At 54.2% G+C, this 25,508-nt stretch overlaps 2 protein-coding genes across 2 annotated transcripts; one reads left to right on the top strand and one right to left on the bottom strand.

Annotated features, from left to right (window-relative positions):
- LOC119106173 (cytochrome P450 2B4-like) lies at positions 1–2,197 on the top strand. The gene is made up of 6 exons (XM_037229782.1): positions 1–88; positions 686–839; positions 1,193–1,421; positions 1,504–1,629; positions 1,857–2,023; positions 2,086–2,197. Exons 1-6 carry the CDS (start codon positions 1–3, stop codon positions 2,195–2,197), a joined length of 876 nt encoding a protein of 291 aa, XP_037085677.1.
- A 1,260-nt stretch (positions 2,198–3,457) lies between these two features.
- Dlic (dynein light intermediate chain) lies at positions 3,458–16,868 on the bottom strand. The gene is made up of 9 exons (XM_037229428.1): positions 16,704–16,868; positions 10,993–11,183; positions 10,191–10,421; positions 9,051–9,220; positions 8,166–8,395; positions 7,690–7,801; positions 6,934–7,164; positions 5,583–5,700; positions 3,458–5,105 (listed from the first exon to the last, which is right to left on the bottom strand). The coding sequence occupies exons 1-9, from the start codon at positions 16,790–16,792 to the stop codon at positions 4,990–4,992; spliced, it is 1,488 nt and encodes a 495-aa protein (XP_037085323.1). The 5' UTR covers positions 16,793–16,868; the 3' UTR covers positions 3,458–4,989.
- Between the last annotated feature and the right edge of the window lie 8,640 nt (positions 16,869–25,508).

Raw genomic sequence — 25,508 nt, forward strand, 5'->3', positions numbered from 1 at the left:
ATGTGGGCGGCGCTCCGCCTGCTGTGCGCTCTGTTGGTCACCTACCTGCGGATCAACCGGCCGAAGCGACCGCTCAACTTCCCGCTAGGTGGCGGGACCGTCGAATGTCTGATGGGGGCTCCGAGTCGCAGTCCGCCACAGTGCACAGACAAAGGAAAGGCACCGATGCTCAGGAGAGTGAGCCCTGCAGCCTCAGCACGCCCCGTGCTCTTTACGCCCCATGTTGGTGCGGCTTCTGTTCGAGCCCCAGCCTGTCCCAACCTCGCTCTTGTGGTGTTCAATCCAGCCCGTCAGGCGCACGTCCGACGGCGCTTCCCTCTTCGGTAGACGGCCGAAGGCAGAAACACCGCCGCGGTCGACATTTCAGAAACGCGGATGTTTTGGTGCTTTTCAATATCCGACGAAGAGCAGAGTCGGAAGAAGAAGAGCAGAAGAGCAGAGAGGGGCAATGAGTCATTCCCGGGGCGCCGAGCAATGGCTCATTCTTCGGCGCCCCGGGCGATGAATCGGAATGGCTCATTTATAACGCGCTGTGATCTAGCCCGACCCCAAATGTGGGACGAAGGAACGCGTGCCAAAACCGTAGCTGAACAAACGTGCAGGCCAGAGCGTCTTGTGGGGGCTTTTACCCACATATAAACGGACATCCCAATATCACGTACTGACAAGCACTCCACAACCACAGGACCGCCGACCCTCCTGATTTTCGGCAACCTCGCCATGCTGATCAAGTCCTCCTGGGGACGCTTCCCCACCGTGTTCAAGGCGCTGCGCGGGCGATACGCCTCGGACGTGATCGGTCTGGTGGGCGCGCGGCCAGCCCACGGTGCCCGCACTCGGCGCGGAGCTGACTCGGGAGGCATGTGGCCAGCTCGGGAGGCATGTGGCCGGGAGGCATGTGGCCAGCTCGGGAGGCATGTGGCCGGGAGGCATGTGGCCGAACTCGGGAGGCATGTGGCCAGCTCGGGAGGCATGTGGCCGGGAGGCATGTGGCCGAGCTCGGGAGGCATGTGGCCAGCTCGGGAGGCATGTGGCCGGGAGGCATGTGGGCGAACTCGGGAGGCATGTGGCCAGCGCGGACTCAGCGGCAGGTCGGAGCTCTTCCCAGCAGTCTACCTCAACCACATGCAGCCGGGGGCATCATTTTCGCGGAAGGAGCGCTGTGGCAGGAGCATCGACGCTTCGCCCCCAGGCACCTGCGCGACCCGGGCTTCGGCAAGAACAGCCTGAACGCAGCGGTCGCCGACGAGTCAAGCCGCTTCGCCGAGCACCTGGAGGCGCGGGCGGGCCGCGAGGTTGAGGCTAACAGCATGTTTGTTACGTCAGTGCACATCATCGGGAAGATGGTGGCGGACAAGCGATGCGACTTCGAGGACCCGGAGCGGCTGCAGCTGCGCAACGTGTTTGAGGGGTTCACCGAGGTGGCCGGCCCACAGAACCTATGTTCCTGTTCCCGTGGACGTGGTTCGTCACGCCCGACCGCTCCGGCTTCACGGCCCTAAGCGATACAGCACCGAGACCAACGCCATGTTCAGCCGCGTCATCCGCGAGCACCGCGCGGTCCTCGACGCGGACAACACGCGCGACTTCATCGACACCTCCCTTGTTGAGATGCAGAAGACGGACGCGGCGGGCGCGGCTTCACGGACAACAACTCGACCGCCATCGGCATGGACTTCTTCGTCGCCGGCAGCGAGACCACCTCCACGGCCTTGACGTGGAGGTGGTCTTGACGTGGTTTGACGTGGACGATGCTGTTGAGCTGCCTGCACTCGTACGTGCAGACGAAGGTGTAGCAGGAGCTGAACGCAGTCCTCGGCGGCCAGCGGCCCCCGCACTGTGACGACCGCACGCAGCTGCCATGGACCAAAGCTGTGATGTCGGGAGTCTTGCGCTACAGCGGCTTCGTGCCGCTGGGTCCGCCGCACCACACCAGCGAAGGCCCCGCGCAGCTGACCGGCTACACCATCCCGCAGAGCAGCATCGTGTTCATGCACCTGCACTCTACGCATCACGACCGCACGCACTGGGGCGACCCGGGCTTCTTGGGCCGGAGCGCTTCATCGGCCCCGGCGGCTGCTTCAGGCTGGACGAGGCCATCATGCCGTTCGGCGTCGGCAAGCGCGCCTGCCTAGGCGAGTTGCTGGCGTGCACGGAGCTCTTCGTCTTCCTCGGCTGCCTGTTCCAGCAGTTCTGACTGCGCCTGCCGGAGGGCACGCCGCCGCCGTCCCGTCTGTGGGGAGTCCGTTCAGTCTTTCTACAGCCGGGCGACAACGTCATCCCCGAGCTGAGGCAATCGTCGCAGCTTGCCACCCCAGTTGGCGGCGAGAAGGCCTGCTGTGACCTGGGACGCAGGCAGGCCAGGTCACAAACGGCCACGAAAGCGCTGTGCTCACGTGGCACAACGCTAGTTTTGTGGCCGGGTAAGATCCACAATACTAAGGGAGCAGCCATTACACGATGCATTACTGATGACATTACTGATGACATCACTGATGACAGCGGGCAGCAAATGCTGGTTATCAAAGGGGTCGGCGCCATAGCTTCCGGGTGATATTCATGCCTCAACGGAAGGCCACGGTGTGATGGGAACATTTTTGATCTGGGACGAGGTGCCTCAAAACGCAAGTCTGCTAATGACCCAAATTATGAGCTGTGGGCTTTCTAAGTATACCAATCCGCCATTCACTGAGGAATTTCGAGTATCAAGAGAATTGGGCCTACCGAAAGACCCTCCCATAGCTGAATATGTTGGAAGTCGATCAAACCCTCCTCATTCTCCGTGGCATATTTTCAATTTGGTCGGAGGTTTCTTCCTGCGCCGTACCAACTGTTCAAAATGTTGGCCCTAAGATCAGGTAAATGGGGGACTGAGCCTCATCAACTTTCTGAACATTAAGCATTCTCGCTGCTAGCATGGACTGAAAAGAATGGCCAAAAATGTCTTTAACCTCTCCGCTCCCAACTTGGGAGGACTTCCATTTTCCTTGCACTTATCGATTACTGGAACGAATCCACGCCCTGCGCAAGGTCGGGACCCGGTTCTGTTTCGTACAAGACAAGCAACACAGAATCGCACTTAGTTGATACGGCTACAGTCGCCTTGCGATGCCGCGAAGATGGGAGCTCGGGGCCGAGAACGGCGATTGAGCATCTAATACACCCAGGTCTTTGATTCGGGCCTCCCAACAGCCCGGTATCAGACGCGACGTTATCTCGCCCCACGCCACCACAGCGACAACAGGACACACTCGCCCGTGCGGTGTGGCACCCATCCAAGCAAAGGGGGGATGTGACCGAGCGACCCTCTTCTTCATCTGTGCACCCATAAGCGTAAGGGGCACACTGAGTGAACGCCTTACGATTCAGTCGTCCGTGAAAAGCGGACGCGGATCGACACACCATGCATTGGGGGCCGGTGATCGCACGACGGACTCCCGACCATGGAAAGGCCACGTGCATAATAAATTAGTTTATTTTTTCAAGTACAAGTCAAGCCGTATACTAGCCCGGGTGGGCGTCCGTCTCATCCCGAACACCAGGCGCCACCCTACCGTCAACTCAACCACAGCAGTAACAGATCGGCCAGGGGCGCTGCATAAGAGCCGCCGTCGGGCGACGGCGGCGCCGCCACGCGGCCAGGCCGGCGGGCAGCGCCGCCGGCCGGCGGAGGCGACGGGGCGGGGTTGGGGTTCCGGAGGGCGCGGGAAGCGGTCTGAGTACAAGGCGCCGCTCCATCGGTCAGCGGTCGGGGCGGCGCGCCTGGGGGCGGGTCACACGCGCGCGCCGCCGCCGGCCCCGCCCACCACACAGGAATGAGTCCACAGCACGCCCCGAGACAGACAGCACCGGAAAACAACACGACGGAGCGACAGCAGACGGATCACGCGGGCGGCGCTCGCCCCCGCGCGGCGCTCCTCACCCGGCCCGGGCCGCGTTCGCCCACCACCGGAGCCCGTTGGGGGGTGGCGCCTCGCCCCGGGCGTCCGACACGTCGGCCAGACTCTCGGCCGCCTGCGCCAGTCCAGCCAGACCCCGTCACATGGGGGGGGGGGGCGGGGTCAGGCCCAGGTCAGCGCAGGCCCGGCAGCGACGCCAGGCAAGCACTGCCTCACGGATGACGCGTCCGGCGTCGACTGAGATGTCGGTGCGGGGAAGCCCGCCAGCTGCCACAGCGCAAGAGCGTGCTAATCGCGGGACGTTGCCGAACCCGACCCGGCATGGCTTCCACACCGCTCGTGAGAGCTCACGAGCCTGGGCGCCTCGCACTCCCGGCCGCGCGACGTTGGCAGCCAGAGCGCCCGCAAACTCAGATCACGGTGGTGAGAGCTTTGGGTCTTGAACGCGACACTTGTATCCCGCATTGAAATTCCTCCGTGTTTAAGAACCAGGGCCTGAAAATATGGTGAGACTGTTCCCAGTCGGAGCGCTTGCTAACATGCGAGCGACACGAGCGAGAAGTCTGCGCGCGTGATTTCTGCCCTGACCCGGGCCGTCGCCGAGTCCCCTGGCACCGGAGCCGCGCGCGTCTCCACCGCCCCGGTCTACGGCGGGGTCTAACAAAGCAGGACTCGCGGTTGGTCACACCGGCGGCCGGCACGACGTCACGTCCCAGCCGTGACGTCACCGCCCGACTAAAACACCCGGCGCCTGAGGCGCGGCCGCGCGCGCGCACGCGGCCACGCCCACAAAAAGGAAGAACCCGCCGGCAAAATGCCGGCGCTCGTAAAAACGGGTTAGCCAAACCGGTACCTTTGTGAGACCCAAAAGAGAGTGACGCCGGCCGCACGCACATAACACGAGTAAAGCTGCAACAACTATCGACTAGTTCACGCGCCGCGGCGGCGGCGGCCGGCGCGCCCGGCCGCCTCTGTCCGCGCTATCCGGGGACGCCCGCGTGCCGATCGGCGCCCGCCCGATAGCTATCACACCCACACGCACAGACGGCCGGCGCGCGCGCGCGCTGGCGGGAGTGTCAGGGAATGTCTGCTAGCAGTCCGTGTCCGGCGCCGCGTCGGCCGCCTTGACCGGCGTGCTCGTCTTCTTCGAGCGCGTCAGGCGGTCCAGCTCGGCGGCCGCGTCCGAGCGAGCCAGGGAAGTGTCCGCTGCCGGCGGAGAGGGCGACGTGTCAGCTGCGGGCGGCGCTGACGGCGCTCCATTCCGCACCAACCGAAACAGCGCCGAAACCGCTGCGGCTCCTTGGGGAGGCCGGAAAGCCAGTGATCCATGTGAGAGGTGACCCGGAGCCAACGCGCGTCTGTCAGCAGCGCTTTGCAACACTTTACCTCGCAAACCTTGCTTGCAGGTGGTCGCAACGGCGGTCGGCTATGAAGCGCCTCGTCATATACGTTGACGACCACGCTAGCACACCCATAAACATTTGGAGTATGATCGTGGAAAATGCACATTGATGCCTGACAATCACGCTGCCTTTGCATCGCATAGCGGCCCTGCATGCTTGGGAGGGCTTTACAACACGTCAACTGCGAATTTCCCCAAACCAGGCCCCGGAAGCAGCTGCTGATGGCGTCTCGCCACAGCGCGCCCTGTCCCAAGCGGAGGGGGGGGGGGGGGACACGTACGGCTATCGGTGGACTTGTTCATGCCGGGCGAGCCAGCCTTCTTGTTCAGCAGCGAGTTGAAGAAGTTGGCTAGCACGCCCTCGGACGTGACGCCCGCTCCTGGCTTGCCGGCGTCCAGCTGCGGAAAGGGGCACACAGGTTATAGGTGAAGACCGGTGTGACCTGGTGACCTGGCCTCCCGCCGCGCGTGGTCGCAGGTCCCGACAGCGGGCCCGTAACCATGCTGCTATCTCAAGCAGACCTCCACACAAACACAAATGGCTCGTTGCATAAGTGTGCGGTATAACAACGGATTCATTCATTTCAGAGGTCTCTAGCCACAATCTCAACACCTGGTGTTCTTTTGCGAGAGCTATGCATCACGTATTGCCAATGCCTGCGCCTGGCTTCTTGTCAGCAACACACAGACCTGGCTAAGAAGCGGGCCCTGTCGTTACCAGTCGCCTGCCGCACTCCACACTGGTGCTTGGTCGCGTCTCTAAAGGCACTGGACGGCAGGGACGGCAGGGTAAAGATCGGCACGGCAGGGATGGTGGGGCAAGGATCGGCACGGCAGGGACGGTGGGGCAAGGATCGGCACGGCAGGGATGGTGGGGCAAGGATCGGCACGGCAGAGACGGTGGGGGAAGGATCGGCACGGCAGGGATGGTGGGGCAAGGATCGGCACGGCAGGGACGGTGGGGCAAGGATCGGCACGGCAGGGATGGTGGGGCAAGGATCGGCACGGCAGGGACGGTGGGGCAAGGATCGGCCACCCGGGGGGCAAGGATCGGCACGGCAGAGACGGTGGGGCAAGGATCGGCACGGCAGAGACGGTGGGGCAGAGATCGGCACGGCAGAAACGGTAGGGCAAAGATCGGCACGGCAGAGACGGTGGGGCAAGGATCGGTGCGGCACGGACGGTAGGGTAAAAATTGGCACGGCAGGGGCGGTAGGGTAAAACCGACGCGGCAGGAGCGGTGGGGCAAAGATCGGCACAGCATGAACAGAAGGGTAAGTACCGGTACGGTCTGGACAGCAGGTTAAGATCGGCCCGGCAGGACACGACAGACTGGGCGGGGAGCAGAAGCACAAGTTACCACGCTCGGACAGCGTCCACTACCGCAGAGCCGCTGGACACCACGCAATCAAAGCGTAGCACACGGCGCAGCATGGCAGGGATAGCTTTGTCGCGTCATGTCGGACACGGGATGTCAGGATACAACGGAGCGTCACCACCTGTCTCCGCAGCACGCAGCTGCGCAGCTGCGCAGCACGACTGACGCAGCCAGTTATACTCGCGCACGATTCCATGCACGCCACGACCAGACATCGGGGCACGGCGCGCCGCGCTGAAGCCGCCACGCCGCACCTTTTTCCCGGAGGAGGTGTTGTTGGCGATGCTGGGCGAGCCGGCCACGCGCCGCTCGGGCGTCTTCTGGACGGCGTTGGCGGCGGCCACGCGCGAGGGCGTGTCCTGGCGCGAGGGGCCGCCGCCGCCCGGGCCCGGCGACGCCACGCCCCCAGCCAGCAGCTGCTGCTGCTGCCGCGACAGGAACGTCTGCTCGTCCTCGGCCTGCAGCTCGGCGTCCTTGACCAGCGTCTGCGGCAGGCGGTCACAGCAGCTGTACATAACACGCCGATGGCGGCGGCGCAGTAGCCATCCATAAGACGGTGTCGTTGGCAGCAATATGGCGATGGGCAGCGCCCATATCCAGATAAGCAGTTTCCTTGTGCATGGCGGGTTAAGCTTTGAAACGAGCTAACGACTTTACGCAGGTAAAGTGAATGTAGTACTTCTCCTGGATTAGTAGGGAAGCGTGGGCGGCACAAGGACGTTTGCTGGTCTGTTGAATGTTGGATACCAACACGAGCAATACACAAAGGGAAAGCAACGTGAACCGTTGAATTAGACATAAGCAAAACTAAGATCCGATGTCAAATATGGAAGTGGAGAAGAAAAACGGGCCCGAATTATACGGCCAACGTATCAAATGCAGTAGCTGTTTTTCCACAACACAAAATGAGGTCGTCATCCCCTGTGCAATGACTTTTCGCTTCTTCTATGCTGAGCGACCCTCTCTCATGCGCCTCTCATGCTAAAGAGGCACACGGTGTACCTCCTCACCTTCTTAATGGCCGGTCGTGAGATGACGGCCGTGTAATAGTCCTCTGGGTGTATACTATGCATGTTTTCGTACAGAATGGAGATCTTCTTGTCATTGTCCCAACCGGCGGGTCTGCAGAACGGCCGAAGCGTTAGTTGACGGATCTGATCAAGGGGGTAGCGGACTCCCAACGGAAATACCTGCAGGGACTATCCTTCCGTATGTATCCCTCGTGCTAGAAGACTGCTTCCAAACATCACCGACCCCATTCTGGCATGAGCATTAAAGGGCATCTTGCCGAAGTCACAGTGCCAAGTGGGAGGTACAACATGACTGAGATCAAAGCCAAAAGTCCGTGACGCTTATGCTACTTGCCAAAGGGCATTAACACATTTCTTTCCACACCGCCCTCACCTGAAGCTTCGTCCCGACTTTGGCACGTGGTGTCGGCTCCAGCGGTACCAGTCTGGTGAAAGGGAAAGTAACCCGCGCTTACATGAACACAGCGTCCTTTTCGACGACCAGCGCCGGGGTGCGAAATGGAAAGCCGTATATCCGGTGGACCAGGTACTTGTAGAGCAGGTCACAGTTCTTGTCCTCCTTCACTGACGTGTAGAAGAGGGCGGCGCCGTACTGCAGGCAGAACTTGCGCACGTACTGCTGGATGAAGTCCAGGTGCTCGTCCTTGTAGTCGTGGTCCGTCTCCAGCGTGGCCATGTAGTCCGTCTGCGAGCCGGCGGCGCGGGTGGGTTACTGAAGCGCTCCTGGATTACGCGGACACGATTCGAGGCGGATGGTCGATCGAAAGTTACAACAGGAACAAGACCTGGAACTGATTGTACGTGACTTTGGCTCGTACTTTTGTACTCTCTTTGTACTTACTCGTACTGACTTTGGCAGTATATCCCCAGCCCTGACAGGATCGAAACTTATTTCAGTCAAGTAAACACAGCATAAATCATCCGGATAGCTTTTCAAAATAAAATCTTATCGCGTTTTGTGAGCTTCAAGAGCTTCGCAAAACATTGATAGAAATCTCGCAACCTCGTCACACCGAACCGAACGACGCTCGGCTACAATAAGGATCTGATCACCTTGAACATAAACATAGCCACGCCATTACCTAACCACATAACTTGTCATTCGGGCTAATAGCACCACGGCTACAGCAGTCATTGCAGGTCCTTACAACACTGCTAAGCTGACCCCACTGACCCCCAATCAAGAGCACAATTATCAATTTCAACGAGCTGCACCTTGCCTCCTCTGGCAACAGCATTTGGGCCCACGCAGCGAAGGGGACCGAAACATTCCATAGATGCGCCACACGCCACAGCAGCCATGGACGGGGTGGGGGTGGCAGCATCGCTGGGCGCCGCACCTTGGTGACGACGACGATGACGTCCATGCCGAGGTTGCGCGTCAGCGTGTTCTCCCCCAGCGGCAGCAGCACGTCCTCGTCCTCCGGCAGGTGCTGAGAGTGCCGCTTGGCCGGTGACGCGGCGTCCAGCTCGTCCCCCGGCTCCATGTACTCCTGCCAGCGGCGCTGCACTGCGAACGGGGTCAGGGCGCACGGTCAGAGGTCATATGCCGCACTGTGGGCGGGTCAGCGAAGACGGTCAGAGGTCACACACACACGCTGCGATGCAAACACAGGGGGCACGATCAGACGCCACGTGGGTGCTGTGCTGCAGACGGGTAGGGCACAGACAGATATCACGTATGTACCATGCTGCAAACGGAGGGGAGGGGGGGGGGCGGTTAGCGCCGATGCATGTGCTATGCTGTAAACAGAGAGGGGCAAGGTCAGAGGTCACGCATGTGCTGTGCTGCGGACGGAGGGGGGCAGGGTCAAGGGTCATGTATGTGCTACGCTGCGGACCGAGGGCGCGCGGTCAGAGGCCACATGGGTGCTGTGCTAAGGACGGAGGGGGCGCGGTCAGAGGCTGTACACGGGCGCCGCACTAAGCACGGGCCGGATATGGTGTCACGGGTTACACCGCTGTACCGTGCACCCGACAGCACATACACCGGCGCAGTAGACGGTAATCCCGCAGCCAGCAATGCCTGGAAGCTGGGGTCGTAACCAGCGGAGTCACAATCAGCGTTTCTGAGAACAGTGACAATAGCATCGCCGACTATTTGCGGCTTCTTGGAGCGGTGGCAACCTTTGCGCCAACGCTCTGCGGCGAAAATGCAACTGTTCTGACGACGCTCATCGCAATATCCGTCTGCAGCTACAAAAGCCAGCTATCCGCACACTAACACCTCACATCCGGTACATACGACGCTGGCAGCTGCCACATCCCGCGTGCGACCAGCAATAAGCGCCGACATGGAGGAGCAGCGCAGGTCAAACCACCGGCCGGAGCACGCCCATATAGCCCAGGAGCACGCGGGGCGCACCCAGCACAGCACGGCCGTTCCCTGCACCGAACCACGTCACCGGCACCACACCCCTATCAAGAACGCCACCACTAACGATGACGCACTATCAGGGCGCCCATCCCCGCTGAGCTACCTTTGTGCTGCCGTTCGCGGACGGTGTCGGCGCTCAGGTTCAGCGAGTCCACGTGGTCCTGGATGACGGCCGCCCACGCGTGCAGCTGGTCCAGCACGTCCCACGGCGTCGTCATGGCGACGGTCAGCATGAGCGCCGTGTTGGCCACCGACTCGGGTCCGAGCGCGTACTGCAGGAGGTGCGCATGCGCCGGATCGCCATCCAGCATCCAGACTGACAGCCGCGTGGTGGCTGGGGACGACGACACGGCGCCGGTCAGCGGCGGCGGAGTGGGCGGACAACGCACGACTGGTGGCTGGGGACGACGGCACGGCGCCGGTCAGCAGCGGCGGACCGGGCGGACAACGCACGACTGGCGACTGGGTATGACGACATAGCCTATCACAGGCGCCAGACCAGTCAGACGACGGACGCAAAATTTCGGGGTCACCGTGCCTGTACTGAATCAGTATCGGCGGTACCGCGGCTGAGCCTGGGCCCCACAACCGGTAAATTGGCTGTGTGAAGAGAAACGTTCCCGTAGATTACGTGGATTAAAAGCCGGTGCCAACGCCAGTACGAGCCAAATATGGCCACTTCGGGCGCCACGCATCTGAGCTCTCGCCGGCACCCCGGCAGGGACGGCTCTTTACATGTCTCACATCCCTAATGTGGACGGCCAGAACTATGTCTGAAGACGGAGTACAGGAACGGTCGCCAATGGCAAGCCACCGCAACCGGCGTCCAGGAACACACCGCTTTCCGCGAATTTCCCACGCTCGACACGCACCGCCTCCTTACACTCGCCACACGGAGCACGTACCGTCTCTGTACTCATCACGGACCAGGATGTGAGCGTACTCCAGCCCCGAGCCTTTCTTGGGGTCCTCGTTGCCCTGCAGTTTGGCGATCAGCGTCGTCTTGCCGGTCTGGTTGTTGCCTAGCACCACCACCTGCTTGTCAGACGGAAGCTTGGTCGACTCGGCCGACACGACCTCCGTCAGGATCGACGACCTGCGAGAAGGGCAGGGCAGGTTAGGGCAGGTCAGGTCGGCTCGGGTCACGTCAGGTCGTGTCAGGTTAGCTGCAACGCAACGGACAGGGCGCCGACCCCGACTCAGAGTGACATGGTGAAGTCTGACCTGACTGAAACTAGAGCCTGGCTTTGTATGGAGCGTGGCGCCCGCCACCGGGAACTTATGCGCACAGAAATGGGAGTTTGGAAGCACGGCCACGGAACACGGCACACAAATCACGACAGCGTAGGGACAATGCACGCATTAACATTCTTCACCACACCTCGCCCAAACGGTGCCTGAGGCACATGGTAATGGGAGCACTAACTGCGAGCCGACATGGCATTAGACACGAGTACGGCACAAAGAGCCACCTCCGCCCGCAGCGCAGTCAGGGGTGAAGAAACTCCAACAGAGCCAGGCGCGACGTACTGGAGCCGGGGACGCGAACAGACGTGAGACAGGTCACCGGAGCATCACACACGGGTCAGCAGAGGTCTTGCGACACAAAACCATCGTCTGCCAACAACACGCGTCGGCGAATGTCGGAAAAGCAGGCTTTCCAGACGCTGCTTTCGCTTAAGCGCTGCGAACGCCTCTCCTTTCCGCATTTCCCACTCCCACTCTCCTTCGCCAAGGAAACTGTCCTGCCCAAACGGCCTGCCATAGCCTGTACGCCTCAGCGGCGCGCGGAGCAAGCCATCGCGTGGGTCTGGGCTCAGGCTAAGGCACAACGCCTCAACACAAACGGCAGCGCCGGCTCAAAACCCGACCTGCGCAGCCTGGGGCTGCCGTCATCCGCGCCGCGACCTTCCCGTCAATCACCCCAGCGCGACGGCACGGCTCCGACGCGCCGCCCGCTCGCCCGCCTTCACACAGCGCCGCTCCAGCGCCGCTCCAGCCCGACAGCCGGAGCGACCACCGGAGCGGCGACCGGAGCCGGGGGCCGGTCGGCAGCTCCAGCCGGTCGGCACGCGCCGGGGCCGCGCTGCCGTCCGCTGCGGCCGGGGAGTGCCGTGCCGTCTGTCGACTGAGTCAACCGAGCCCGGCGGCGCCGGCGGTGCCGCCCCGGGCCGCCAGCAACAGGCGGCACCGTGCCGCCTTGGGGTCGTGTCGACTGCAGCCCGCCAGCCGGAATGCGATGCGCTGGCTGGTCCGCCTGGCCCGCCCCCGTCCTACAACACCACAGCAGGTGTATATATACATATATATATATATATATATATATATATATATATATATATATATATATAGATAGACAGATCGATATATATATATATATATATATATATATATATATATTCTTCTCCTTCCCTTTCCCTCACATACGTATGATATATTTGTCGTTTACAGGTGAAGATGCCGGAAGCCCTGTGCTCCCTAACACTGGTCAAATGCCACGTACCGAATTATTCAACGAAATATGTGTTCAATATTAATTCTTCGGAGCGAGCAGAGAACTCTGATTACAAAACCAGTTATTCGCCCAACAAATGCCCGGAAGTCTGTTCGCACTTAAGGACCACCAGCCGACCGCTATGCTATGGCCTTCAATACTGACTGCGATAATGCAAGCGCCGTTGGGTGCAAATCTGTTCCCGCTGAATCCATGTTGAGGCTAAAACTTCGCAGAACCATTACGGCGTGACGGGAAGCCTAGTAAAATAACGTGAAGTGAATCCTAAAGTGTGTGCCGCGTCAGTCTGCACATTTAACTGAAGAACAGATTTCGGCACGCCGAACTTTTTCATCCGCATGCTGGTGCATCAGGAAGTACAATGCTAGCAAATTCGAGACACTACCAGTAATACAAAGGGACGCATCCGTCATAGACACTGTTCGCAAAAACACCCACAAATTACCGTTCCCACGCTGTTTGAAAATAATGTTACCATTTGCAGGATCGCAGCACCCAGCGTGACCTGCACAGCTTCAAACTATAACAAGTTGAAACGCGCCGGTGTCAACACATTACACGGAAATGGCCCGAACTACGTGATCGCATTTTATCAAAGTATTCACGGAATAATTGAACATCAAATAATTTTCCAGGTATCACACATGCTATCTACAGTCTCACCCACGACAACAGATAAATGCTAAATGCCAAATGCTGCTAAATGCTCAAATGGTGAGCATTACCTTTTGAGTTTACGATGTAAACAAAAATATTTACGAGTGCCGCACTATATTGAGTGTAATGTTGACCCGACAACCCCACAAGGAGGACGCAGGCCGCCATCACCGTCGGTTCGCGAATACATCGCTCGCGACCACGCACGCGCCCCTCCCCGGCGTTGTGCGCGGGCATCCCGCCCTAGGCGAACTACCGGCTGCGGTGTAGCAGCGTGGGCACCGTCAGCTTCCTCCATGTCATCGATGCGGCCTCACGCATCAGATCAGCCGCCCGGAAAGGAGCTGCTTAGACGGCTGGTGGTCTGGCTTCTTGGAAACAGGCGCCAGCACGACTGGCCCAAACCTCAATGCTGCACGCGAGGCATCAAATCGTCATTCTAATGAAGAGTGGCGGCATTCTTTGTTTCAGTGGACAAATGCTGTTTAAGTAGCTTCTAACCATCTCAGTTCCATTTCAGCATGTTTAGATGTGGACCAAAAACAATCCCGACATTTGGCATTTGATTCAAAAAGTACCTTCAACATAAAAGACTTTGAGTCATATCCTTTCGAGCTTCGTAATCCAAATTCAACTTGAAATACATAGCTGACTTACATGATCAAACCTGACAAATGAAGACAACCTGGGTCAAGTGTCAATAACCCGACGAATTTTACCCAACAGTCTTTTTGAGACCTTCAGATTAGATGACAAGTGTCAATGAACTACTTATCTGTGATGTGGACAGAAATTATTTGTATCCAGTGACATCTGCCACGACAAACTTTTTCAGCCATGTCATTGGAGCTTTATGACGTGCTCAGCATATTTCGAACTGAGCTGCTCAGCCATGCCTCTGTGTACAGTGTACATTGTTACAATTTTGAACTGCATGGTAGAATGGTTGGATGCCAGAGGTTTGGTTGCCTTTTGAAGTACAGTTAAAACATGAAAAGAAAACAATGCACTGAAAACAAAGTGACAAGCAAAAGCAGCAGGCAAATAAAGACAAATGTGCTGGGCTGTTGCCAAGATGGCAGTTCTTGTTTGCACATTAATAATGAAGAAATGAGCTTAACCATTCCCTTAAAATCAAAATGAATTACAGCAGGCAAATATATACAAATATGCTAGGTTATATCAACAATGGAAGCTGTATGCTGCATAAGGTCAGTTAAGAGGCACCAAATGACACAAGTGGCACAAAGCAAGTCAAGCGGAACATCACGAAAAGTTGCCTGACACTCACATAAGACACTCACATGAAAAAATCATTTTTACCATGACTTCAGGGCTGTTATGCAGACATCATGCAGACAGGAGGTACTGATAGAAAAATATCACAGTCATGCAAAATACTCTAAGACAACATTTACATCTACTTTTCACAAAAATGACAACACTTTCTTAAGGTGACCCGTACTGTGATAAGCCATTAACAACACAAACAATAATTATGTTTTATTGAGGTCTGGGTGCATGGCTTTTAAAGAACACCAAGCACAAAACAGGTGTTATGACTGATGCAATAATTGTATGGACTATGTATCAAAACCCCAAATTCTCTCCTTCAAAGTTGGAATGGCTGGGAACTAAACCAGGTCCAGCAAGTCCAGTACTCTACAACCTAAGCTAAATGGGAAGGGACAGTTAATGCCTTTCCAGTTATAATCGATACTGGTAAGCTCAGTTGGTAAAACACTAGACTTACCATCAAGATGACCATGGTTTGAATCCCATCAATTTAACAGAGGAATTTAGGTCAACATATTCATGGTTGATCACTAATCATCATCTGATCCTTCTCAGGACTTCATACGCCTGATGATGGCCAGAGCGTTAACTTGCCCAAAATGTTGTGCAACTTACACACCAGACAAGGATGATGTCAGAACAATCATTCCATCAGTGATACAACTCGCTTCAACCCTTCCATAAAAATGCAACCATTAAGACTATTTGTGTGTCAGTGTTAAGACTTGTTCTCCCCTTGTGTGGCAATACCATTGTTGTCTTGCAGAAATGGCATGTGATTCTGTAATTCATGTCTGTCGCCAAGCAAAACAGCAATTTTGTTCTCCAAGACTATGTTATTCTCAGCCTGTTCCATAGCGAGCCAGGTGTTTTTACCATGCAATAGAGTTAAGATGAGGGTCATGCTAAAAAAAGCTGTGTTTAGTTATGTGTAACACAACTACCAGCACTTTCTGCTCCCTCAAAGAAACAGCATAGATCATGTTGAAAACAATATTGCCCCCAGCATTCCCACCAATGGCTCTGTGAACTTGAAAAACAAAACATGTTTTATATCCAGATATAAGGCAAGTGTAAAAACTGGTGCAAACTACAGTATCTCTTCTAAGATGCTGATTTTCAGAGGATACACATGCAATTGCTTCAGTGTATTGCATTTTTGCTGTGAGTTGAGCAGAACAAGTGCTGCCACTATGAGACAGCCAAGTCCACTGACAATGGAGGCTTCCCATAGTGAATTATTTTGATGTGTGGAAGGGTTTCCACATGGAAAAAGCATGATGTGCATCCACCATGTTGATATTACTAAAGGATGCTGTGCCTGATAAATACAAATTTTTGGTTAAAATCTTGAAGTTTTGCATTCAGAGCAGTAGGAGAATAACACATATTCAATGGAAAATGGGCAATATGTCTACTGCAGGCATATTAACAAAAAAGTAAAATAAATCAAAGGTATCTTGATGTAATCTAGCTTGCCTCAATGCTATGCTCATCACATCATCATTGATACCATCCTCATCACCCATTATACTTCATTAACCATAATGCTTTCATCATGCAGAGCTTCCCTCCTGTCCTGCTGTTACAAGGAATGAAAGGCAAGCAACTAATGATAATTGATATGATGATAGATAATTGTTTGTGAATAGAATGCAAAATCTGAGCAGTTATCTTCTTATCAACAGTCATATGGAGGTGGCCTACAACAGCAGATGAGGACCTGGAAATGGCATGATGGCCTGTGATATTTCTCTTTCCAAACTCAGCATGCCAAATGGTAAATATAACCACATTGCCTTGCCTCTAAAATAGAGGGGCGCACAAGTCTGACACAGTGCATGTAAGCTTAGAAGAACTATCTATGAACCCTTTCTACTGATGTGAGAAAATGCCCACATTACCAAACAGTAACCAAAATCTCAACAAGATGCAAAAGTACAGCAAAATCATGTCTTATAATCCAGACCCACAAGCATCGCCACAGTCACAGGTCTGAAACCTGAGACAGATGAAATCACAATTAGTATCATGCGCATGAAACATTCGAGAAACACGGACAGAATATACATAAATCGCACTCAGGGCCTCAGTATGAGGAAGCCGCAAAGCGGGCCGATGTCGACGTTTAGACCGTGGTTTACTTACCATATACCCTCTTTGTTCTTATCCATTTTGTTCGTAGCACCCCCCTCAGAGGAGCTGGTTTCCTCCTTGCCATTCTTAGATAAATCCATATTGCGCACCTATGACTCACGTATGCAAAACACTCCTCCGCCCCACTCTCACAGTGTCCAAGGTACTGCAAGGTACGAAGGCGTATCCCGCGCCAGGTTTGCCTAAGGTTACGGCTTAAAAGCGGCGATTTTGCGACGAGGCTTCTCTTGCTGGGAGAAACAGCACCGCCAATTTGCATACCCGCTGTAATAACATTGGACTCGGATGATTGTTACGTTTCTTACAGCGACGAACAGGGGTTTCATTTTATCCTTGCGGTTGGCTGATATCTACCACGTCGGTTGGCGGCAGGCTTGTACCGTCTTCTCAGGACGTCTTCGTGACTTCTTTTGGCCTTGTGGCATGATTTGTGCTTGACTCTGATTCGCTGACTGGTGATCTGACTGATGACTAGTGACTGGTGGAATCTATTCTGAACTCACAACCACAGGGCATTGAGTTGTTTACGACTCAGACTCCGAAAAGCGTTACACACTGTAATTCAAGCTCAATTCAGACTCAAAGAGATGTGATTCGACTCTGGAATCTAAGCCCGATAGCATCAACTCCTCTGGTGACCGTATGGGGGGTAACCCCTCGCACAGACATCATACAACCTAAGTGGGATGTTTAGTTTAAGAAGCCTGCTATATCAGGGCTGTAGGGTGAAAGTTCGCCAAATGAACTGGGGAGCAACAGTGAAAAAATGTGTAAGCTTATCACCAAAATAACAGATGGTTTCTGCTCGAAATTTGGTCCACTTTATTCTTAAATTGTGGGTGATGATGGGTAGCCCCTCTCCCAAAGACGGAAGGCAATTTTGTCGTGCTACTTACACTTACCTCCTTACCTACATGCTGCCTGTCTGCTTGCTTCTTATATCCTGCTACCATATCTTGAGTCGATTCGCCTCGATTCACAACAAAAGCTGTGCTGTGTGAGCAAGGGCGTAGTGTCATAAAATGAGCTGGGGTTGAGGGTTGGACAGAAAACAACAACTAATCCTGCCCCAAAAATACGCCAACAGACAGATTTCTATCCAGATTTTGACCACTCCCTTCCCAAAGATGGGGGGGGGTCTCAGCCCCCCCCCCCCCTCCCAACTGGAGAGGAAACTGCTCCTCCGCGTCAGAGGGTCCGTCTCACAGCAGAAACTGTGTATCAAGGGTGGAAAGACATTGATCTCGCTCTGAGCCCATGCAATTTTGGTAAATTTTGGAGCTGACACCGACTCCACTCGGAAACAAGCATGAGTCCACCTGCAGCTGGATAAGCGTGGATTGAGGCTTCAGCATTGCCTTGCGGTCGAAATCAAAGGTCTTTGGAGATAAAGCCGACTCGCAGTACGCCAAATGTCTCCCTGTCGACTGTTGTGTGCTGCCTTCCATATTCGTAGCATGTGAAGCAGTCGGCGTGCCAAAAACTCGGGCCGGCTAAATGGCGAACCACAAAATGGTGGCATTGAAGAATGGCGACATGCTAAAATAGCGAACCGCTCAATGGCGAATTACAAAACAGCAGCATGCCAAAATGTCTACGTGTTAGCAATGACGAACGGCTGACTGGCGAGCTGCAGAATGGCGATGTGTAAAAAGTCAGCTTGCTTAATTGATAGCCGGCTAACTGGTGAGCCACGAAACGCTAACGTTTGAATAAATGGCGACATGGGTAAATGGCGACATGCCCAAATTACGAAAAGCTTAATGGCCATAAGAAATAAACAAACAAGCTGACAAGCTCAAGCGCTAGGTGCGAAAGCAGCACGTTCTCCATGGCTGTATGGAATGAGGAATTCCTGTGCGATCTTTCGTGATCGCTGTGTCCGTACGATTCTCTTTACCGACAAACGATTCTTTTTTCCTTCCTTCCGCCTGGACAGAGTGACGCCTTTTTAGTTTTGTTCGTATTTTCATTATAGAGACTCGCATATATATCATAAATATGTTATTATAGTATTTGTAAGATGTCGTGTTCGGGAGGCACCTACACTGAGAGATATAACGAAGCTGAAACGGGCCCGAGACTTTGCTTCACCATAAACTCCTAGCTGCTAGCCGGCACCACCGGGCTGCGGCCCTGAACTCCAATTCGACCAGGCTATAGCGATTGTCACATCACATTCTATGACACCAAAATTGGTCATACAACTAAATCATCGGTTAAAAAGCTCCACAGTTTTAGCCAGCAATCTCCGAGCATTTGGGATCTTCACTGAAAGCTTGTAAACGGGCTTGCTCGAAACTCCGCATGTTCTCGTAAAATATTCTTACAAATGTTGCCAAAAGACAAAACCCCAAACAGTCAGGAGGCGGCGTAGAGTGATGTATATGTATTGAGAGAGAGAGAGAGAGCGAGAGAGAAGAGAGAGAGAGAGAGAGAGAGAGAGAGAGAGAGAGAGAGAGAGAGAGAAGAGAGAGAGAGAGAGAGAGAGAGAGAGAGAGAGAGGAGGAGGAGAGGAGAGAGAGAGAGAGAGAGATATTATATATATATATATATATATATATATATATATATATATATGTCGATTGCGGTTACACCAATAGGAAGAGCACTGGCCCCACAACCAAAAGACCCCGATTTGAATCCCAGCGAGCATCAGTCTCTATATACAGTCACGGGGGGCAGTCGCTGCCCAGTGCTGTCTGCTCGGGGTCGCTGAGATCGACATCAGTTCTGAAAACACGCTCCCAAACTATCGAATCTGCTGTTGCGCATGAGTGTACGTGCGCCTCATTTTGCATCGATTCGCATCTTTGCCTGTCCGATTGTCCGTTGTTTTCCGCGTCAAACTGTGTCGAATCTGTTTTGATGCAATATCCCTGTGCCCGACTACCCTCCAAGTTTCGTCAGACGTTTCGGTGGTTTTTGGTAAGTTACGAGTGCCGCGTTTCCGTGTTAAACTAATCGGCCACGTTTACGCGAGCCGACGGCGCCCCGGTGAACGGATCCGAACACAAATTGATTGCAATGATCCGCCCCTGCTGGCACATTTTGCATTTCGCCATTTGGCCGATTCGGCTTTTTGGTTAGTCGACTTTTTTGCATGTCGCCATTCCACAGACAACATTTAGCGGCCGACAAAAAGACATTCGCCAAGTAAGCTTTTTGTTTTTTTCAGAGATTAAGGCCGATGGCCGTTGCGCCGCCAATCTCCGAGTGCCAATTAAGCCCCCGGCTTTAGGAGGAAAGTGGGCCAAATCTGGGGAGAAACGTGTTTGTTGGCATGTTTTGGGGGTAGGTTGGGTCTTTTCTATCTGTTCACCCCCCCCCCCCCCAAACTAATGTTGTGAAACTATGCCCCCGTGTTGTACACATTGCAGGCCACATTAATCTTGACAAGTGTAGGCAGCCCCCGCGTCAGAAAAGATAAGCCATGGCTCATCAGCTCCCAGCAGTTCCAGGTGGCGAGGAAGTCCGGTCGATTCCTCGGTCGAATTTTCGGGCTCCCACCCTCTGTTAGCGACCGATGGGGTAAGCTTGAATGAAATGAGCCGCACACACTCGCCGCCTGTGGTGCTTTCAAACGTATCCAGCTCACACATTTGCGTCACGTCGGTACTTGCGGAGTTACCTCGGCGAGGCTCCGCTCCGGTTTAGTTTGCGCGTCTCTGTAAGACATTCCTGTGGTCGTTCCTCGTATTGGCGCTGGCCTTCTCTAGAATAAACACCCTTCTCGTGTCTGTGGCCATGATGGCCTTTTCAGTTAGGCATAACGGACTGCTTCGGAGCGATAGAGCATGCCCTTGACCACAGCTGACGCAAGCAACTGCTTCTGCTTACCATCCGGGTACCAGTGTCATGCTTCCGTGCACCTTCCATACTCCGTATGCTGTCAGCACTTCAGTTACGTGACCACATGTGCGGGACTGGTACTTGCGACCATTTCTGCTAATCGTTGCGTAACCAGCGTCGATTGGTAAACATGATCGGTGTGACGATAGATGCTAGCTAGCCAAGTACGTGGATTGCTTACTGATTGGTGCAAGAAGAAAAACTGCAACATGGCAGGGCAAAAATACCCACGAAAATGCTGTATGGACATCAAAAGAGAAAGGGTCGAGAATGGTGCCAGGTAGATCTGTAAGGATGGCAGGTCTATAAGGCATTTCATCAAGAAATAAGATGAAATAGTTAGCGATTTTTGAGGGCTTTTCAGGATATGGTCTCACGAAGCATACAAGCATGACGCTGATTTGTAGACAACAGAGTAGGTTTTTTAGTAGTGGCAAATCAACCCAATGACTTAAGCTTAGATAAACCGTGACCCTTGATCTCACCGCCACCAATCCCAGAAAGGCGGCCGGAATAAAAACCGCTACGTACACCTTAAGTGCACCTTTGGTTCTTGGAACTTGAATGTGGCACGATTGCATGCTTTGTGGAAGGGTCTCTCTGTCCAGAAAATTCGTTCAATTTAATCCGCATGTTTCGTGTTCACGCAACTTGCATCTTGGTACTGATCACCTTAGCCTTGGTAAGTGCAGGGCCCTAGCCCGTTACACATACCAAGATTGTTTACCCCTCCCTCCCTCGAGCCATTGTGCTCCCGTGTCACAGCAGATATTCCTTAAATTTGAAGCATAGTCCTTCAAAGGCTGCCAACTGGGAGCCTTCATGATAAACGGGCGCACCTCATCAGGAGCATTCCCTGCACCACACATTGGAACCGTCGGGTCACAATGTAGCTGCCCATCGACTGGCATGTATGTCACGATTCTGTCTGCAAATTTCTCCGTGCTGGCAGTTGTTGGTTGGCAACAATGGCGGAGGTGTGTGAACACTTGGTCACGGTCCACACGTGAGGTTAAGGTATGTACATCCCCTTTACCGGCTGGATTCGATGGAAGCCAATCGCCTAACGGCCTGTCTATCTTCAAGCGCATCACCGCACCAGACCGTGCCGTTTCAGCCTCCGCCATTGTGTTCCAGGGAAAGGGGGCCCAAAAGTTGAGTAAGCGCACCGCGCGAGTATGTGAACGTGAAACACCCCGAGTGGAATATCGTCACATCGTTGGCCGAGCACGGCTGTCGACCGCAAAAGCACGCACCCCATAACGGAGCGCATGCATGTAACCCGGGCTTGGGCTAGTCGTAACCTCTGTTTCACCTGTGCCTCTGATAACGTGATGACTGCAGAGGCCCGACTGACTGCACGCTGCACGTGTCACTGGTGGTGTCACTCCTGCTGCGATCCGTCGGCGCGATTTGGCGCAACACGCTGGAAAGCTTGGACACACACAGGCGCACACTTTAACATTGGATTCTGAAATTTTACGAGCGATAGTCATGCATGACATTGCGATTTATCGAAAACGTGCTAAGGACACGTTTTGTTCTTCCGTAAAATAACCGTTCCGCTGAAAGCGTGCAGAGCGAAGCCTTGCCCGTTCGTTTGTTCTACGAGCAACAGCTCGCATGCTCCTCCCTTGTTATGCATTATTTGAAGTAATTCATAAATTGGGCCAACTGCGACGGTCGGGGACCTGAAGCGCCTGCACAAGGTGGCTTTAAATCGCCAAAAGGTCTGCATACCGAGACTGATGAAGGTCAGTGGACCCAGATCACAGGTTTTTACAAATAAATCTATGCTAGCATAACCAAACAGAGCTGATCTGCAAACCAGAACACCCCGCGTCTTCTGACCTTTACCGGTCGTAGTTCCGCAGGCTTGCGACTACAGCAAGTTCATAGGCCCGGATGGCCCGCACGTGCTCGGGCTGGGGACAGCTGCAGGTCCCACGAGTGCATGTCAGCACGTAACCAATTTTCTTTCAAATAAGGTTGGTATTAAGGTATTCTTTCAAATATAAGGTATTCTTTCAAATAAAATTTCTTTCAAATAAGCTTTCAAATAAGAAACATGATTGGTAAACGCGAGCTATCAACCCTAGCCCCGATTTCAATATTTTTATTTTTCATTTTTCAATATGGAAAAATTCCAACGAATTCCCCCCCAAAAAAAACAAGAGCGAAACGGACATCACCCGGACCCGGCCGGCGTCAGACATACTACTGATGCATGCTGTGCTTCCGGGGAGTGCCCGGCGCCATTCTGCGGGCGTCACTGTTTGGGAATCGGAATGCCCGGAACTGGGCGATGTCGGAGTGCCGGGGCTGCCTGCGCGGCGCCCCGGTCGTGTTCCCACGGAGGCCGGGCAGGAATGTCGGGAGCGGCGACCAACTGCGCGGCTTTTGTTTGCCACACGACATGGCTGGGTACGTCAACAATCGTGGTGCAGACGGCACAAACGCGTGGAAATGGCGTAGAATCGAGCGTGAGCGTGCGTGTGCGTGTGTAAGGTAAAAGCAATGGTGTTTGGAACGAAAAAGCTGGCAGCTGTATCAAACGCGCTAACATCTGTCTGCAGTTCGCACCTGGCACTGCTCTGCTGAAGAAACACGAAGGGACTGACTCATGCGCTGGAAGGCCAGGAGTGAACGACCAAACCCCAAGGACCAACCGGACCGAAGAACAGATGGACGCAGTGGCCTGGTCTCAAGAACACCAGCTTTTCACTCACTTGATGCAGCTCAGGATGGTCAGGGCAATGGCAGTCTCCAAATCAAGCGTTCATCGGCATCTAGTGTCCAAGTAGATGAAGCATTGGCGGCTTTCAATTTCACCGATGTCTGGCGACATGGGGAAAAAGGAAATCCCTGGAAATGATCTTTTACCCGAAGACTGGCGGTGAAAAAGTTAACAATGTGATTTTCACCACACTGACCTCTCGCGTCGCCTGACCTGCCACCTCCTGCCCGTGGTCCCCCACATGCGAAGTATGTCCATGACCGCGATCTAACTCGATCTGACCTTACAGAGAACAGAGCCACCCTTGCTCACGCGAGAGGCCGGAAACTACAAATCGTGATTCGCATCGTGATTCGTGATTCACAAACATCGTGATTCATGATTCACACACATCGTGATTCGTGATTCACACACACCGTGATTCGTGATTCACACACACCGTTATTCGTGATTCACAAACATCGTGATTCGTGATTCACACGCATCGTGGTTCGCATTCGCATACCTCGACTAACACCTACCCGGAGTTGGTACTCCTGTCCGCGTGCTCACACTTTTGAACCTGAGGTGATTTTGTAGGTCATGACCGGCGTCGCCTTCCCGGAAGAGCAGGGGCTCAGCCAGAATTTACGACGGAAGGGGGGGGGGACTACCATAATTTGCGACGGTGGCTAATCTTTAACGAGCGAGTCCCAGCCCCATTGACAGCACTTATGCACTGCGGACAGACTCACATACCCCACACAGGATGAAAAGTGCTGTGCCTAGCGTATCAAGCAGATATCGGTGCTGGTTTGCTGTGGTGCCGTTAACTATTGTTTCAGCTCCGTATCGCACCTACGTGCATACTCACCCGGCTATCCGCTAGCCTTGTTACTAAACTACGGCTGTTGGGCACGACATGTCCCCGTCCATGATCGTGTCCATGAGATTTTAAATCAACATGGTTTTCCTGATCACCAAATTCCGGAATTATATTGAGTAGTGTCGTGGTGAAAAGCTCGCACCTAACAGGGGGTGGGGGTTAAGTTGTATGACACCCTCCCCCCCCCCCCCCTCCCCAGGCAGCACCAGTGCGGAGGACATAGCCATATATCACCTTTGTGAACTGAAAGTTTGAGTGTAAAATGTGAGGTCAACCTCTGTAACGAATGTATGAAAGTGTAAGAGACGTCAGTTGTTCAGTGCACTTGCGAGGAACATTCTTCACACAGATAAGACAGTAGTCAAAGTCTTATTCCTCTGAGAAAGAACCACAAGCTTTGCCAAATACCATTTGTTCCAAAATCGCGTCTGCTGTTCGTTTCGATAAAGGTATGTTGCCGAAATATCAACGCATCTATATTTTCATTCTCCTGGTTTATCGCCGACGAATATGGTTAGTACTCCCGTCTTATCAAAGTGTGAGCGACTGCGAATTTCGATTTATCATTATGACCGTCGAGCTACCATCGTCAGGACATCCGCTGCAACACATATGTCATGTGTCATATTTTAAGTTAAGTTGTACCCGATAGTGTCATATACTTGACGAAACGTCGAGATATAATGATCGCTTTTGGACAAGTTCTTTTCGAGTTTGTTCATGACGAGAGCAGCTCGGTGCGAGGTGTTGAAGGAAACCGAAACAAAGTAACAAATGCATATTACGCCGGCATATTCGAAAACAAATGTATGTTAAGAGGACTGCTATCCAAGTTTACGGGTGCATCGTTATGCACGCGTCTTTGCATATGTGTGTGGGTGTGGGTGTGGATGCGGGTGATGGTGTGTGGGTGCGTATGTTTAATTTTTGGTACTTCACGATGTTTTGAGCATATAAGTTATACGCACCTCATTTACTGGATTCGGCTGCGACGTGTGATGCGCTCTGACAGTACCCGGGGTCCCATCCCCACTCTGGTTCCCACGAATAGTTGCACACTGCTAACGCCATGTTGCCTGCATATCACCGGCGTGCATCCGCGATGAAACGATAGCGTCGGTGGGTGACGAGCGACGGGGCGCGCCGGCATACCCGACCTGTGACCGGTGCCGCTGCCGGCGGCCAGAACCGGCTCACAGTCGGCGGCGAGAACATTGCACCCAGCCGCGCCCTCGCCATCCCAGAGATGAAGCTGACCAAGCTGCCTCTGAGCATGCTGGCCGCCCTGCTGCTGATGGTGGTGGCGGCCCAGGTGAGTCACTGCTGTGGTGTTACAAGCTGG

Source organism: Pollicipes pollicipes, unplaced genomic scaffold (assembly GCF_011947565.3).
Source record: "Pollicipes pollicipes isolate AB1234 unplaced genomic scaffold, Ppol_2.1 Scaffold_6138;HRSCAF=7277_pilon_pilon_pilon, whole genome shotgun sequence".
In the NCBI taxonomy this organism is placed as follows: Eukaryota; Metazoa; Arthropoda; class Thecostraca; order Pollicipedomorpha; family Pollicipedidae; genus Pollicipes; species Pollicipes pollicipes.

Coding starts and splice junctions, on each gene's coding strand:
- LOC119106173 (XM_037229782.1), top strand. CDS start 1: ATGTGGGCGGCGCTCCGCCTGCTGTGCGCTCTGTTGGTCACCTACCTG. Junction 840..1,192: donor GCCCACGGTGCCCGCACTCG/GCGCGGAGCTGA, acceptor CTTCGCCCCCAG/GCACCTGCGCGACCCGGGCT. Junction 1,422..1,503: donor TGTTTGAGGGGTTCACCGAG/GTGGCCGGCCCA, acceptor CACGGCCCTAAG/CGATACAGCACCGAGACCAA.
- Dlic (XM_037229428.1), bottom strand. CDS start 16,792: ATGGATTTATCTAAGAATGGCAAGGAGGAAACCAGCTCCTCTGAGGGG. Junction 10,422..10,992: donor CCGTGATGAGTACAGAGACG/GTACGTGCTCCG, acceptor CGTCGTCCCCAG/CCACCACGCGGCTGTCAGTC. Junction 7,165..7,689: donor CACGACCGGCCATTAAGAAG/GTGAGGAGGTAC, acceptor CGCCTGCCGCAG/ACGCTGGTCAAGGACGCCGA.